Source organism: Apodemus sylvaticus, chromosome 22 (assembly GCF_947179515.1).
Source record: "Apodemus sylvaticus chromosome 22, mApoSyl1.1, whole genome shotgun sequence".
Lineage (NCBI taxonomy): Eukaryota > Metazoa > Chordata > Mammalia > Rodentia > Muridae > Apodemus > Apodemus sylvaticus.
Window position 1 is genome coordinate 41,829,437 of NC_067493.1, and position 17,717 is coordinate 41,847,153.

Below are 17,717 nucleotides of genomic sequence, written 5' to 3' on the forward strand. Positions count from 1 at the left end.
TGTTTGCCTAAGAGCAGAGATGCTCAAATTAAAAAAAAAGGCATGGGGTGGGGAATCTATCTATAAAGTAGATAGAATACACTCAGATGTGTGTGTAGCCCAGGTACAAGCTATTTTCCTGGGTTTGGGGAATTTTGGCAAATGGCTTTGCTTCCCTGAATCCAACAGTTCTTTGGGGGCAGGTTTTGAGTTAGGAGGAGAGGCCTCTATGGTATCTTTGTGAGTTTCCTGAGCAAGTTTTCTCTCTCAACTTTTTTTTTTCTGAGAGGCCACTTCCCTAGGGGAGGTAACAGGGGCCTCTTTTGATTCTGACTCTCTTGGGCTGGGTTAGCAGGAAGCAAATTTTGGGTTGGGAGTCATTTGAAAGTGGTGAGTTAACAGGGAATTTTCTTTCCCTGTTCTGGGAGAAAATAGAAAGTAAGAGAGAAGAAACTGGTCCCAATACAGGAAAGAGGTCCAGCAAGGGCTGTTTTCAAAAGTCTCAGCTTCCAGCTTATGTGGGGAGCTCACTTCAGTGTCCTGCAATGTTTGGTGTTGTCCAAGTGTGTTTGACAACAGAGCTGGACTTTCGCACTCCACACCTGACTTCGAAAGTAGGGTAACTGAGGAAGAAAAAGCCCCAGGCTTTTCCCAGTGACCTGCAAGAGTGGGCCAAAGGGACCCTTCAGCCTAGAGCAGTGCTTCCATGAAAGTAGTGTAAGATGTGAAGGCAGCTGGATTGCTAGGGACTAGAATGTCACACACACTCACACACTCACACACTCACACACTCACACACACACACACACACACACACACACCAACCAACCCTATTCATATACTGAGGCCCCTACCCTGCTGTGACTGTATTTGGAAACCAGATATTTATGGAAGTAGTTAAGTCTAAAGGAGATCCTGTGGAGCCACAACCTGATGAAAGTGGATATACTTAATCCAATTTTGCCTTAGCATGAGGTGTCTTGCAAGAGCCCCGTTACAGACGGGCGGTGACTGAACATGCAGAGAATGTGGAAGGAATAAGTCACCACAAATGTCCCTTCTTCACTACCAAGCCACATAGGCTGACCACAGCCTGTCACATGTCAGCGCTGGGTTCATATTGGGGACAGGGTCCCAGAGTTAGCCTCCAGTCAGTCAGTCAGTCAGTATGTATGTATGTATGTATGTATGTCTTTGACTCTGTCTCTGTCTGTCTGTCTTTGATTTTGTTTTTGTCTTTTTTTCTCTGTCTATCTGACTTTGATTCTATCTTTGTTTCTGTCTGTCTGTCCATCTGTCTGTCTTTCTCGTTCTCTCTGAGTATGTATGTGTTTGTATGTGTGTGTGTCTATGTCAGGGGACAATTTGTAGGGGATCACTTCTCTTCCACCATTGAATCTAACCCTAACCTTAACCCTAAGAGGGTTAATTCTCTTCTACTATTGTATTAAACTCAGGTTGTCAGGCTTGGCAGCAAATGTTTTTACCCATAATGCCAGATCAATGGATCCATCTTGCTTTTCGAACATGAGTCTCACTGATGTGGGCTCCCCAGTAAGTCTAGGTAGGCTGACTGGCCAGGGAGCACCATGTCTGACTTTTTACACAGGTTTGAGGGGACTGAACTCTGGCCCTCCATGCTTACGCGGCAAGCCCTTTGCTCATGGGTCCTTCTCCTTATCCCAAACAGCCCCAGCAAATCCTCTTTTATGAACTCTTGGATGTAAGAGAGTTCTAGAAATACAGCTGCAGCTTCCATGGCTCCAACGGGCAGCTCTCCTAATTGCTGAAACTCACGAGGGACATTGCAAGAGCCCAAGGCAAGACGCAAAGCACTCTCAGTGTCTCCAACTGCCACTAGCCAGCATCCATCCCACAGAAAGGCTCCTGCAGGCAGCCACAGATCATGAAGATGGGGGTGGGGGTATTGGAGCCAACAGAATCCTTAGCTAATTAACGGAGTTTGTCCTTGAAGCAAGAATACTTGGTACACACATCCTGATAAGGGCTGTCTGCTTCTGCCTGGTTGGCCAGGAAAGCTGGTTCCTGTGACCAAGGCAGAAACAGAGCAAGCAGGCGTAGCCAGGTTTCTTCCACCACATATACCTGCTTGTGACCACCCAGAGTCAGGCGAGTGGCGGTACACCTGTCTAGAATAAAGATAAAATGAAGCTATCCTGAAATGGCGTATAGCATTTTGTCCAAGCCATTCAGAGAGGGCTGGAGAGTTGGTTCCATTGTTACAGTCACTGACTGTTCTTACAGAGGATTTTGCATGCATTTGATGACTCACAACCACCTGTAACTACAGTTCCCGGGGATCAGACATCTTTTTCTAGCCTCTATGGGTACCAGATACAGATGTGAAGCACCCTTTTCACATAATTAAAAAACATAATTTCAAACAAAATCCCTCTGAAGAACCAAACCAGGAAAAGCAGGTACACTCTGTGTACCTTACCAGGGACACAGCAGCCCCCAGCCAGGGTTCTCAGAAACCTCAGAATACACAGGGCTGACTGCATGTCTTTTCAGAGTTTTCTACAAATGTCTCAACTTCCTTTCATGGATTCGCAGTCTGTGTCTGACACAAAGAACTATTTACATGTGTAAGTTCACTATCTGTTAATTAACAATCTTGCCTTCAATTACTTAAATGTCTATAGTGATTATATTTTACACGACGCCAATTGGGAAGACTTCATTTGCCTTCTGACCTCCCCTATAACTAAGGGCCCAGGTACACATTTCTTTCTGGTCATTCCTCCAACCCTATCCCCAGGTCAAGGACAGAGATGCTGAGAGGTGCTCAACAATTCTTCCAGGGGTCACCCACCAGCCATCATGGGAATGGCTGGGGCAGAAACCAGGAGCTGTTCAGTGTGACAGCTGTCTTTCACAGTTGGGTGTTAAAGGAGGGTCCTGCAGAGACTTCCATGGATCTAAGACTAGGGTGCTATAAATAAAGTGGAGAAGTTTTCTGTAATGGCTGAATCAGGAAATCTGGTAGAATATTTGTATGCAGGGTAAGCATTAGAATGAAATAATTGTCTTCTAGAAGTACTTTGATCTCAAAGAAATTATTGTAGAAAACAGATTGTTTTCTGAAGGAGTTTTATAGCCTGGGAATGACTTTGGTTACAAGACAGTCCTGGCCTACCAGGAATGTCTTGCATTACTGAGTACTGTAAACTGTAGACAACAAGGACTCAAGTTACAGAAGTGTGGTATTTTTCTTCAGGAAATATATAGATTAGACCAGGGGCTTTCAGGTAAAACAAGTTCCTTGTACAAGTACCTGGAAAAGCAACTTTTTTTTTTACCTGAAAAAGCAACTTTTGTGTAACAATCACAAAATATGCTTTTGAGTGGTTGTTCAACACTCAGTCCACAGAAGCTGGATCTCCCTGATGCCAGCCAAGCGTTAACTCATTCTTGACTGACCCTCTTTGATCAACCATCGAGGCTCAGAACACTGGCAAATGGCATGGTTTTAAGGGTCAATTAAGACATGCCCCATAACTGAACCTTTCTTTCCTAAATCTGTTTTTTTTTTTTTTTTTTTTTTTTTTAAGGAAAACACACTGAGAGAAAAGATCTAGAGAGCCCAGACAAGGGAGCACACCTCTGATGGAAAAACCAAACCAAATAAAACAGACTGCACACACTGTGTGTGCAAGGAGATATCACAAAGTACTCCATTCATATATACGATTGACACCTACCATTCAAAGTGAAAACTCTGACACTGGAGATGCCAGCGGTACTGAAGTCAGATCCATCTACCTGTGGACAGCTCTCAGGAACCTGCCAACTTTTGTGGCTGTGTTTTACTGACCTCAGCAAAATCTGAATGTGTCAGAGAAACAGCTGGGGTACCAAATTTAGAAAGGGTTTCAATTTTTAATAAGGGAATTCTATGTCACTCAGGTTAGCAAAGCAATTCTTTTCTTAAGCAACTGCATGCAAGCCAGCACTGAAAAACCAAGCTGTTCCTGTTAGGATACACACACAAGTAGGTCTGGGTGTCTCTTAAGGAAATATTTGAGCCTATACTGAATGCAATCAGGCTACTGATGTGAGATTCCTCTTCCTTACACACTCAAAACCATTTTCATCAAGTACACAATGTACTCTGAGCATAACCCACTCACCCCAATATACTCCTCTTCTGCCCTTTCCATTTCTTCTTACCCTACAGATGAGCAGAAAGCTATTCTTCTAGATACATCTTTCATAGTGTTTAAAACTCTTTCACCAGCAATGACTAATATGGGCTCAAACATGATGAGGCAGAGTGTTCATTGGGTTGGGCAATTATTGTGAATTTGACACAAGCCAGAGTCACCTGGGAAGAGGGAACTTCAGTTGAGAGATGGCTTCCTTTAGACTGGCTACCTGTGGGGGCATTTTCTTGACTGACTAATTTGGGAGATCCCAGTCTATTATGGGTGGTACTATGTCCAGATAAGGTGGCCCTGGATGCTATAAGACGCAGGCCAAACAAGCCTGGGAAGCAAGTCAGTAAGCAGCAGTCCCTCCATGGCCTCTGCATCTGCTCCTGCCTCCAGGTTCCTGCCCTCTTTGAGTTCCTTCCTTGACTTCCCTCAGTGATGCACTGTAACCTGTCATCCAGAAATCTACTCCTTTCGCAGATTGGTTTTGGTAACAGAAACCCAAGTTAGAAAAGCCATTTTAATTTTCTGTTTTCCATGGGTAGTAGAGAGAGATTTTTTTGTGTGTGTGGAAGAAAGCTCACTGGTCAGCATTATCCAGGAGAATCAAAACTGGAAACAACCATGATTCTCCAAAAATCACAGTGTGTTTTACTTGCATTAAGTTAAAGACTGGTGGTAAAATATTGTGTAGAAGTTATCACTGTTTTAAAGAAGTACTTAAAGTCAAATTGAAATGTTTCCTATGCAAATGAAAACCAAAGCCATCTTAAAATTCCCAGTGATCCCAAACCTCTGAGATAATTAACTTACTATGGATTTTCTGTGTGTGGAGATTGTGTATATAAGACTTGGGAAGGAGATGAGCTTACATCTTAGCAGCGGCTAGCAGGACACCTTCAAGTGACCTGAATTTTGTTTCCAAAACAGTAAGAGTGATGTTTTTCATAGCCATAAAACAACTCTCTTTAGGGGTAATCCACAATGTCTATGGCGAGTCTCTGGTAGACTCCTCTTAGCCTCACAATTTATCACCTCCTTCCCTGCGTCCATTCTCACCAATGACTAAATCTAATCTGTGAGCAGAAGGGAACATTTCGTCACAGCATCCCCTGATAAGCCAAGGAAGACCAAGTCCACAGAAATGAGTTCAGGGGACAAAGCGGGGGTGATGTCATTTCGGTTCCGAATGCTCAAAGATCACATGGCTGGAGCCTACAGAGGCTAGCATGCATTTCTGGCCATCCGGTACTCCCGTGGGCATCAGGTCCTGGGGTTTAACATCTGGACCAGCAATGTTCTCTGGACAAGCAATGGTCTAAGTAAAGCCAGATAAAGCTCAATGCAAACCCAGAGCGCCCTGGCGGTGTTACTCACCTATTGCGTGCCGCTGGGCCCAGGCGCTGGCAGGCTACGGAGGTGGTGCTGTGTTTCCCTCCGTTGCCCACCTCTTGCCTCACATCCCACTGCCGAGGCTCGCTGGTCTGTGCGGTCAGAATGTTCACCCCCTTCTTCACCTTGGCTCTGTGGATGGATGGAGGGAATCACAGTGTTAGATTCCATCTTGCAGAGGTACCACTCAGGCACTACGATCAAAGTGCATGGGGCTGTGTCCCTGCTAGGACAACACATGGAGGTGGAAGGGATTGACCCCCCCCACCCCCACCCCAAGGCTAAGGGAACATTCTGGAACATCCTCGAGCATCCTTTAAATCTCAGGAAAAATTTGTATGTGATTCCAGGCATGTACATCTACCAAGCAGGTAAGGAAATCATTCACTGGTAATAAGTTTGTTTGTGGGCACTACACATGAGTGCAGTGCCCATGGAAGCCAGAAGGGGGCATCAGATCCCCTGGAGCTGGAGTTAGAGGTGCTTGTGATCCACCACGTGGATGCCGGAAGCTGAACCAACTCAGGGTCCTCTACAAGAGCAGCGGTGGAGAAGCCAGTAGTATTGTTTATGGATTAGGTCAAGAAACTTCTAAAAGAGCAGACACTTTCAGACTAAAAGCAACTGAAAGATTATACAAACAATGGGTGATAGCAGGCTGTATGACCAGTGCGTATTTGAACACTAGGTGTACAGAGTGGAGCCTCAGCGAAAAGCATTGTCCCGGTTAGCTTCAACTGTCCACTCAATGCAGCCTGGAGTCATCCAATAGCCTCAGTTGAGAACTGAAAGGATCAGATTGGCCCATGGACATGTCTGTGAGGGGCTGTGCTTATTAGTTGTTGTGGGAGAGCCCAGCCCACTGTGGGAAGCACCATTCCCTACACAGGGGTCCTGAGTAATATAAGAAAGCTGTCTGAGCATGAGCCTGCCAGCCCACAGCCAGCATCCCCCAGGATTCCCGTCATGCTTCTCTGTCTGTGAAGTGAGCACCTTGGCCATGCATGGAATGGCAAACTGGGCTGCTATCAAGTTCCTGCCTTGAGTTCCTTCAAAGGTGGACCGCGATTTGGGATTATAAGTCCCATGACTGTGACTTGGGATGGTACGTTACATAAACCCTTCTTTTTTTTCTCTAGAAGTTGGTTTTAGTCGGGGTGTTTTGTCACAGATACAGAAGAGAAATGGGGAACAAGAGTCAAGCATCAGAGTGGAATTGGAGTCCACAGAAGCCTCAGGGACCCGAATGGAATAGTCTAAGCAGAAGTGACTTTTAACCCATGCTCTGTCCGTACCCACTTACAGATTCAATGTTCCCATCACATTAGTCTTCAAAACATTTACCCTGTATGCGCATGCTTGGGAAAGCACTGATCAGGTGCTACAGCCAGCCAGGGAAGAAGTGAAGGGATACAGGGAACAAGGTCCAGACTTCAACAGGCAGACACCCAGTGTGTGGACAGCCTAGGAGACTTCCAGCAGCAATGCTGTATGATCTTCTCATAGAAAGGTGCCACAGGGTACTCATGACAAAGAAAAGATTCCTCGCTGGTGAGTGTATTGGGGTGATTGACAGGAGCATCTGTGATGCAAAGGCAGCTGCAGTCACCCCTCCCCCCACATTGAGGGTGATGATTCAGGGCAGCTGCATACCTGGAGAGCCTCCCAGCACACCATGCAGGCAACTCCACTCAAGATCCTCCTCTTTCCCAGATGCTGTTAGCGCTTTATAAACTTGGGGACTAACTTTGTGACTCTTCTATCTTTCTAGCTTCCCGAGACAGGTAAGTTTCTCAGATTTCTCCGCCAGGAGGCAAGATTTCAACATACAGGGAGTCTAGCAGCAGACAGTGAGATTCCTAATGACATCTGTCTGTGAGCATGTCCTGAGATGTGACCAATGAGCAAAGAGTTTGGGGATAGGGATGAGCTAGACATACAGGAAATCAAGAAAAAACAATAGAACTCAGGGCTGGAGAAGTGGCTCGGTGATTAAGAGCACGGATTGCTCTTGTAGAGGACCCCAGTTCATTTTCCAGTACCCATATGGTAGTTTATAACTGCTTGCAACTCTAGCACCAGGGAATCCAACTGGTGCACACATACTCACACGCGCATGCGCACACACACTAACGCTCTCACACACATAAATGTGCTTTTTGTTTTATATTAAGTCACTGTGTTAAGGACATTGACAAGCTCAAAGAGCTGAGGATGCATTTGATGAACAATATTTAAAGGCACACTAGCATGGGAAGCCCCATCCTTCCTAGCAGAGATACTGACATTCTTGGGTGGTCAAGGTCCTGGCACCCATCTGGGCCGTCACAAAGAAAGGCTTCATGCCGTGTGACTTGGGTTTGGCTGCATTTGAACTTTGTTTGAGTTTCCAGATTTTAGCGAAGCTACAGTTATTGCTTCCCATTGGAGTTCACATGAACTTGAAGAACCCCGGTGGTCTTTGTGGTGTGCAGTTCCATATCCGAGAGAGCTGGAGAGCTAGCCACTGAGGTGGGGAAGGCCAAGAGCTATAAGGGTTTCTGGTGGACACAGATCACTTTCTTTGGTGAGAACAATGTGTGTTTTGATTTATTCTATGGACTGAGCAGGGGAGACAGCAGCCTGGATTCCAGAGCTGGAAATTTGCAAGTGGAGTCAGCACTGGAGATGAAACAAATGAGTCCCTCATCCTTGGGGATACCCAGCATCGAGGTAAGAAGTGGAGGTGACGTGGCCAGACTGAGGTTGGCTTTTCCTGCATGGGTGTGTGGACAGGAGCCACAGCAGACTGGGCTGGAGATCCCCGCTCCAATCATCCGCCTGTGTTTCTCTATCCCAGGCATAGCATGTGTCCTGGTCTCATATGGCCCGATTTATGGGACTGCTTTTCCTGGCCACTGACATTCCAAGACACCATTTGTTATTTGTGATGCCTGCGCTGAGTCCAGTGTTTCTCAGTGCAGGCTGGGGGCTGAGGTGTCTCTGGAGATGATCCAGCTGTGGGTCTCCCCTGGGTGCCACTCCCAGTCTCCCCGCAGGTGCGCACACAGAGCCCACACATCCATCCTGCACGTTCCCAGCCAGCAATCTCCGCTCAGTTCTAGCTGGTTAAAAACAATAGCTTTACCTGTCTTTTCCCAATATGTAATAAGGGGTGATTAAGTGTTCTTAGAGAAAAATCAATGCTCAGTACACATTTCGAACACCGAAAGGCTAATTTCCATCCCTGAGGTATCTCCCTCTGGTCATTTGTAACCTCCCTGTGTAATGCTTTCTCCTGAAGCTGCTGAGTTCTGCTGGGATGCATGAACCTTTTGTGAGGCACGAGGGAGTTTTCGGGTACCACACAGTCTTGGACGCTGGGTACCTAGATTTTAAACCTAGAGGAGCATGTTAGAAGGTACAATGATATAATCAGGTACTGTTTAGAGCGCACTGTCCATCCCAGTTAGCATATGTTGGAGTCCTAGTCCTAGATCCCCAGGATGTGGTCTCATTCGGCGGCGGCAGTCGGCTGACTTGATGATTAATCTGTCAAAGTTCCTGCCACACAAGCATGGGGACTGGAGTTTGGATCTAAAGAAACACAAGTAAATACTAGGTGGGTGTGGCTACCTCTCATAACTCCAGCCTGGGAAGGCTGAGACGGGGTGGGTGGTGGTGGTGGTGGTGGGGTAACAATCTCCAGAGCAACTTGGCTAACAAGGCTAGCCATTATTGGTTTGATTGAGAGACCCTTATTTCAGTACATTCCCAGCCAGCGATCTCACTCAGTTCTAGCTACTTAAAAACAATAGTTTTACCTGCCTTTTCCCAATATGTAATAGGGGTGATTAAGTGAATAAGAGACCCTTATTTCAGTGAGTAAGATGGGAAATGGAGCGAGCTGATTATAACTTCTGGCTTTCACATGCATGTGCACACACACGCACAGATACCCACATACATATGTCCCCAATCCATACAAAAACATGTATAAACACATGATCACTATAAATACATACAAAAGGTAAAGGGTTATTGGGGAACTAAGGTAAAATGAGGTCATAAAGCTGGGCCAGATCCAAACACCTAGCATCCTCACAGAGCAGAGGGTCACGGCAGAGGTCACAGGAAGAGAATCCACACGTGTGTACAAGCAAATGGCTGTCGCTCACCCGGGAGAAAAGCCAGGATGACTTCTATATTAGATACTTCCTCATTGCTGGGACTAACTACCCAACAAAATCCATTTAAAGGAAGGGTGTGCTTGGCTCACCGTTGGAGGGCACAGTCCATCGTGGCTGGAGCCTGAGGCAGCTGGCCACACTGCATCCGCAGCCAGGAACCAAAGCATGTGAAATCCAGATCCTCAGCCTATGTTCTGCATTAAAAAGGAGATCCAGATCCTCTCCTTTTTAATGCAGAACATAGGCTAGTGTTCCCCACATCCAGAGTGGGTTTCCCTACATCAATTAACCTAGTCTAGAAGTAACCTTACAGGCATGCCCAGGAGTCCGCCTCCTAAGTGAGCAACCCTGCCGGGGTGACAGTATTAACCATCATAGCTTTTGCTATATACCCCCAATGGAGACATAGGCTGATACCTTTGTTTTCTTTCCCTCTGCAGCAGAAGAGAAGACATCTGCCAGGTGTCATCCGCTCACTTGGGGCACTATGTCACAGCTGCCCTCAGAGAACGGGCACAGTTGCCAGCACGTGAGGAGAGAGGCGAGCCACCTCTGCGGCTGCTCATCCAGCCTGGCTCCTAGGAGATGTAAGGCCGCAGCCATGACAAGGCAGAAGCAGCAGTTTAGCATCTGAGGGTCTCACTGTATCAGTCAGAGCTTCCCCCCAGTCTGGCTCCTGGTGCTGTCACCTTTGCTCCTTACAGGGGGGCTCTAGGGTTTCAATAGAACACTATGAAGGACCAGGTGTATGGGCACCTTAACTGATACTGGTGTCTCCACAGTGTTTGAGCTCAGTAAACCCATGTTGGTCAAGCTGGTGTTGGGGGCTTATACCTGGGGAAGCTCTCTCTCTCTCTCTCTCTCACACACACACACACACACACACACACACACACACATACACACAGAGACACAGAGAGACACACACACACAGACACAGACACACAGACACACAGACACACAGACACACACACACACACACACACACAGCCTCCTCCTAGCTTTCTGCAAGCAAAGACACTCAGGTCCCAGCCTCAATTTGTGGGTGCATCACATACACTGTGACTGCATTTACTTGACACGTTGCTTTAGATCAATGATCTCTCGGCTCGCTATAGAAAAGTCATTTCACAAAGGAACCCTGTATAGTTACCCACAGAGTAATAAAAAACGTCATGTGAACGCACACTGAAGTGACTATGTGACAGTACCAAGAAGAAAAACATATTCATAGATCTTATAAGTTAATGTGTCTGGCCCCTAATGTGCTCACGCTCTCTGGCAAGAAGCAATATGTAAGATTCGAAAATGCAGACTTTTGGGACTACAGCCTGCTATAGACAATTTTTTTCTTTCCTTTTTTTCTCCCCCACTCTCTTTCTCTCTCTTTCCTCCCCCCCTTCCCTTACCTTCCCTTCTTTTCAAGACAGTGTTTCAGACTGTGATCCAAGCTAGCCTGGAACTTTCAGCAATCCTCCTGCCTCAACTTTCTCAAATGCTGGGATTGCAGACACCCTCACCACGGCATTGTGGAATATGAACTCATAGAGCATGTGCATACATGGTCATGGGTTGCTCTCGGGGCTGCTTCTCCACTCTCTGCCTCTCATTGGAAACCCCACAAACACAGTCACCCTACACAACCTGCCATGCTCTGAACAGGTGCTGAGTGTTCTGGGTGGGGGTAGGGCCCTTTCCCAAGCCAGGACCCTCACCTATTCTGCCAGATTCTTTGATCTTCCTTACACTGCCTGATGGGGTAAATTGTTCAGGATTGTATCAGAACCAAAGATGGAGAAAATGAGGAGTCTGAGCCTTGTTCTAAGACATGGACTGTCCCCTGGTCATGCCTGTATTTCCTCAAAGAAGCCAGCGCATGTGTGCACAGACGGTCACATGTGCATTATGTAGGCATGTGTATAAATATAAACCATGTGTGTCATGTACGCATGCATTGGTATATGTGCACGCACATGTATAAATGAATTATATGTATCATATGTGCCCCATGTGTGCATCTGCATACATGTGTGTGCATCTACATACATGTCTGTGCATGCAGGCGTGCATATGTGTGTGCACGGAGCCACTGAACTCAGGCTCTTTTTCCTGCCCATGGAATCAATGACTCAGTCCTCGCCAGCCAGCATGTCTGAATACGTGCTCCCCACCTATCAGGCGAAAACAGGTGCAGCCAGAGGCATCTCCTACTAGGCGTCTTCCTGTGCCTTGATAAGCTTATCCACCGTTGGGCCTTTGGGTCATTGCCTGTGGCTTCCCTGCATTTGCTTCTATCTTGAGTTAACGGGCGACGCAACTTCGTTATCAGCGGGTCTTTCCATCTCTGAGGCAGAACTGGATCTGGAGAGCAGCAGGGCTCCTGGCACTGCTAAGCACCATTGCTTCTGGTCCTTAGCAGCGCGGGGCGGGGAGGGGGACGGGGGGGGGCCGTCTCCTTTGCAGACTCGGGTATAAGACACTCATTAGCATACACCATCGCATGGCTTCCACGGGCTTACTCCTCAGACTTGCACTCTGCCTTCTTACGGCTCAGGCTAAACAGCGTGAAGCAGGCACCTGCTGGATGTTAGGGTTTCGCCATTTTGCAAGCTAGTTGTTCGACCAAATCTTTATCCAACTGTAAACCAAATGCATTTAGGATTGAATAATTTAAAAAAAAAAAAAAAGGAGCTGAGCCTCGGGGCATAGCATGTAATCTCTGGTACCTGGGAGCCTGAGGCAGGAGGATCATAAGCTGCTTGGGCTACAGAAGGACTTCAAAGCCGGCCTGGACAACTTGGAGAGCTCCTGTCTCACAAAAAGATTACAAAAGAGGTGAAGAGTTGGCTTAGTGGTTCAGAGCATATGCTAATCTTGCAGAAGACTCAGTATTCCCAGTATCCACACCAGGCAGCTCACAGCTACCTACTGGTAACTCCAGATCCAAGGGATCTTTCGCCCTCTTCTGGCCTTTGCAGGCACTGCAGTCATGTGTATATAATAAATATACATCTTAAAAGATTAAATATATATCTTAAAGGATACAGAAGGGCTTGGGCTGAAGCTCAACCTCAATGGTAGAGCTTTGCCTCACATTTGCCAGGCACTGGATTCTCTCCCTAAAACCACATACAGAAAAGGTAGGAGACGCCCAGGACTCAACCACTCACTATTGGTATCCACATGCTATCGTCTATCACCTGGAGGTCCTATCTGTTGATGTTATGTATATGAAGGCTACACTACACAGTAGCAAATTAAATAGCATCCCTTCTGTCTTCTGTATCTGGTGGCATCAATCACACTGGTACCTGAACTTACACTCAGCCATCGGCAGCGATGACAAATGGAGATGTTTCTTCAGAGTGTCCCTTGCTGGCCATTAACCATCACACCATGGGACCAGTGGACTTGATCACATTAGAGGATAGCTTACACATAAATATGTTCTCAGAGTTCCATATCCACTCTCTCTCAACATGGGATCACAATCTAATAACCCATGCTGAAAATTTTCATTTGCATAATAACCCCCATCCCAACCCCTGACCTCGGACCTTTGACCCCACCACTGCCTTTCTTACTTCCATCTGTGCCTCAGAGGCAGACTTCTGAGCCTTACTTGGTATCCCATCCCTTCTACGTCTGTCCAGTGGAATGCGGCCAAATTACAGATTAAAGGGCATGCTGGGAGGATTTACTAAGCAACGCAATTATTTGTTCATTATCATTTCTTCAGAATCAAATCATCTCGCAGAATGAGAACATTGCAAATTAAAAGTAAATTAAAACTAAGAGAATGTTCACACAATTGGCTTAAACTCATTTAAAAAAATCCCACAGAGCACTGGTCTTCGACTCATGTATCTCATCTCTCTGTGAATGGTGCCTCTTCCATATCTCCTGAAAGGGATATGTTTTCAGACACCCATCAATTTACCTTATAGGATATGAATCTGTGGGTCTGCCTGCTTGTGTTCCTGAATCATCCCTGACTATTTTCCTTTAAATAATAGATGCAGAGACCCACAGCCAAACATCAGGTGGAGCTTGGGGAATCCTATTAAAAAAAGGGGGTGGGGGGAGGAAGGACTGAAGGAGACAGAGGGGTCAATGACGACACCACAAGAAAACCCACAGAATCAGCCAACCTGAGCCCACTGGGGATCATGGAGACAGACCCTCCAACCAGAGAACCTGCATGGGACTGATCTAGGCCCTCTGCACACATGTAACAGTTGTGTAGCTTGGTCTTCATGTGGGACTCCCTCTTCTGGCCTCAGTAGGAGATGATGCCCTCTAATCCTACTACAACTTGATATGCCAAGGCTGCGGGATGTCCACGGGAGCACTCCCCTTTCCTGAAGAGTAAGGGAGGAGGAGTGAACAGGGAGGGAGGACTGGGAGGAGAGCAGGGAAGGGAAACTGCAGTCTGAGTGCAAAGTAAATTAGAGAATTAATTGACTGAAATAAAAATTTAAAACAATAAATATTTTTTAAAAAGCCTTTTGAATTTATTCTTAAGAATTTCCTACTTGATCATATCCTTCCGTGTTTCTCTCTTCAACTCTCCCTCCTATCTCCTGACAAATCCCCTTCACTTCTTCATGCATCTCTCTCTCTCTCCCTCCCTCCCCCCCTCTCTCATTTAAAAAAAAAGACCTGCTAAGTCCAATTAATCCTATCCATATGTGCATATGTATGGGGCCATCCACAGGTGCATGGGAAGACCTACCAGTACCTCCTTTAAACTGGGATTATATAGAAAGTAACGTGATTAGATGATGCCTCGTTGCTAAGACCAGGATATTTGAATGTGGGCTGTGGATGCAGGCAAGCAGAGGCAGGGCGAGCCTCTGAGGGATGCTGCCCGAATCCCCGGATTTGGAATGGCCGGAAGAAGCTGTGCAGTTGTGAGGTTGAGAGAACACAAGGGCATCCAGTACCTCAGGCTGGCGAGCAAGCCAGAGAAACCACTGCGCCGGGTAACCCAACATCCAAAGAATGGATTTTCATGGGTTTTGCCACTTGCCATGCACCAGTGTCTTAGAGCTTGAAACATTGTAAGCATACATGTTGAGAGAGGGCCAAGAGTTTGGAAGATCTCACCACATCTGTCGGATGGCATACCCCAGCGCCGGGCAACAGCATCTCTCTGTCTCTGTCCCTGTCTCTGTCTCTCTATCTCTGTCTCTCTGTCTCTGTCCCTGTCTCTGACCCTGTCTCTCTGCTTCCTGAGTGCAGATGCCATGTGACCAGCTATTTCACCCTCCTTCTACCAGGCTTTCCCATCCCCCACGACTGACTGAACCCCACAAACTGTGAGCCAGACAAACCCTCTCTCTCCTCAATTGTTGTTGCCAGGTATTTTGTCACCACAATGACAAGGCTAATGGTTACTGAATGGCTGGTCTCTGAGCCAGTGGATGGCTTGAAATTAATGTCCTGGATCCTGTGCTTTTCCATATGGTAGAGAAAATGAGCTAGGGATGATGAATGCATGCATGTACATAAACACATGCACATACATACATACACACATACACGCACATACACATACATACACACACACACATACACACACATACACACCACTGCTACCTTGATGGAAACCAACCACCTTGCTCTCTGGTCAAGAGCCACTGGTGCAAGACTGTATTCACAATAAACACCACAGAAGGCCAAAGGGCCCATCTGTCAAGTTCCGAATGGCTCCCTAGGTACCTTCTCACCAGCACCTGCAGCTTTCTTGAGAGACGTGATGTGATGGCCGCTCACGGAGGAGCCAGGGCAGGAGGAGGAGGGCTCCCGTGCAGCTGGAGTATCAATATTGGATGAGGCTGACCTACTAATTTGCCCCTGAAGGATCCTCAAGTCCCTGCTTACACCACATTTTTCAGCACAGCCGTGAAACTTCTCAAACTTTGACAGAGGTGGGCAGCTGCTGGGCTGGGCAGGCACTTCATTCTGCTCCCCTCTTGACCCTCACAGCTGTCATTCTTGTCACCCTGGGGTTGTGTAGCAGGACGCAATGACTTCCCACGGTTGCTTTACACATCTTGCCTAGCCCTCTCAGCGTGGTTTGCGTAACACCAGCAGGTCCTCGGCAAGCGAATCAGGTGTGTGTGGGCTATGATGTCTTTTACCTACTTTAAGTGTGGCGTGGGCATTAAAAACATGTAGCTAGTGGGGACATCTACTTGGGCTCAAGACTGGTCTCTGCCAAGCTCAAACCCTTTGCCCTTTATTCATGAATCCATGGATCATTGTAATCTGCTTTGAACACTCCTTGCCTGCCTTTAGCATCCTTTTGCATCTCTGAGTCATGACAATACTGAGTGTCAGAGCTGCGTCTCTGGGCTTCTTTCTCTCTGGCAGTTCGCTTCCTCAGAATGCCTTCTCTCTATGCTGGCTGGACTGGCAGCCTCTCTCTCTTCTCAGTTCAGATGTACCTGGGAGTCTCCTCATCTCTGTCCTTTGATCCTATTTTAAATTTACCCACAGCCCTTATCCTGATATACTGAGTTTCTTAATTCTTCCCAACAAGTCACCCCATTAATATGCAGACCTCATCAGAGTCCAGCACGGTGTGACTCTGGGTACAGCTTCAGATTTCAGATGAAGTCCTCATCAGGGCAAGGTTGGCGTGACCCTGTGTAAATCCCCACCCACAAGCAATGGATTAGAAGATGGGCCTTTTAGAAGGGATGATTGAGAAGCTTCCTGAATGGGAATAGTGTCATTAGGATAGAGACCCCAGAGAGACACCATGCTCTTGCCAAGTGAGGATGTAGCTGGAAGCTACAATCTATGAATAAGAAAGCAGCCCTCACCAGTCACCAAGTCTGCTGGGGTCCTGGCCTTGGACTTCCAACCTCTAGATCTGTAATGGATTGGCAGTAGTAGAGGTTGATACTAGTTTGTTAGCATACAGTAGCTTTATGACCTGACAGTGAAGTACACTGGGCAGACATCTACCCACCTCTGCCTAAGTCTCAATCAACACTGCCTTCAGACTTTGAAATGTAGAGGCTGTGGTGGTGTGAATATGCTTGACCATGGGAGTGGTGCTATTAGGAGATGTGACCTTGTTAGAGTAGGTGTGGCCTTGTTGCAGGAAGTGTGTCACTGTGGGTGTGGGTAATAAGACCCTCCTCCTAACCACATGGGAGTCTGTCTTCTCCTAGCTGCCTTCAGATGAAGATGTAGAACTCTCAGTTCCTCCTGCATCATGCCTACCTGGATGCTGCCATGATCCCACCTTGACGCTATTGGTCTGAACCTCTGAACCTGTAAGCCCACCCCCAATTAAGTGTTGTCCTTATAGGAGTTGCCTTGGTTATAGGTATCTGTTCACAGCAGTAAAATCCTAACACAGGTCATCTTGGGTTACACTTGAGGGCTCAGCTATGCTGGAGTTTCTGTTCTATTCTGTGTTCTGGGATCCCAGAGGCCAGTGCAGAAGCCACCAGCCCAGACTGCAAGCTCTTTCCAGCCAGTGCTGCATTCACAAAATCCCTCTGGGAAACTGGATGCAAAGCCTTGTTTATGGGGCCAATGGCCCCATTGCAACTTAGCATTACAGTAACATTGGATGTTCCTGCACAGAGTTATTCAAGGGTCCCAGAGCAAGCTGTTTCCATATTCAGGAGAAGTTCTTCCTCATAAGCCTGGGTCATTGCCTCCTACAGTTTGAAGGAGAAAATATCTGAGCCCCCCAAACCTGCACTCTTACAGTGAGTGATGCCCTGCCCTTGGAGAAGATAGATAACAGGTCACTATGGGTGTGACTAAGACACAGCACTGTCATATTGGAAAACTCACTGCCGTAAATTAATGACGGTGCTGGGGGGGGTTCAAAAAGGCAGCCACAGATGTGTTAGGAAGGAGAAATCAGGTAGGAGAGATGGCTTAGCTGGAAAATGCTCACCACATGTGCATGAGGCTCTGAGTTCTATCTTCACAATCTACATTTAGCTAGGCAGTGGTGGTGCACACCTTT

General features: G+C 46.9%; 1 protein-coding gene across 1 annotated transcript in view; it reads right to left on the reverse strand.

Moving 5' to 3' along the window:
• Tmem132c (transmembrane protein 132C) overlaps positions 1-17,717 on the reverse strand; it is a 303,815-nt gene that overhangs the window by 87,869 nt on the left and 198,229 nt on the right. The window contains exon 4 of the mRNA XM_052167638.1: positions 5,532-5,678. Coding sequence (XP_052023598.1) covers positions 5,532-5,678 — 147 coding nt within the window. The remainder of the gene's footprint in view (positions 1-5,531; positions 5,679-17,717) is intronic.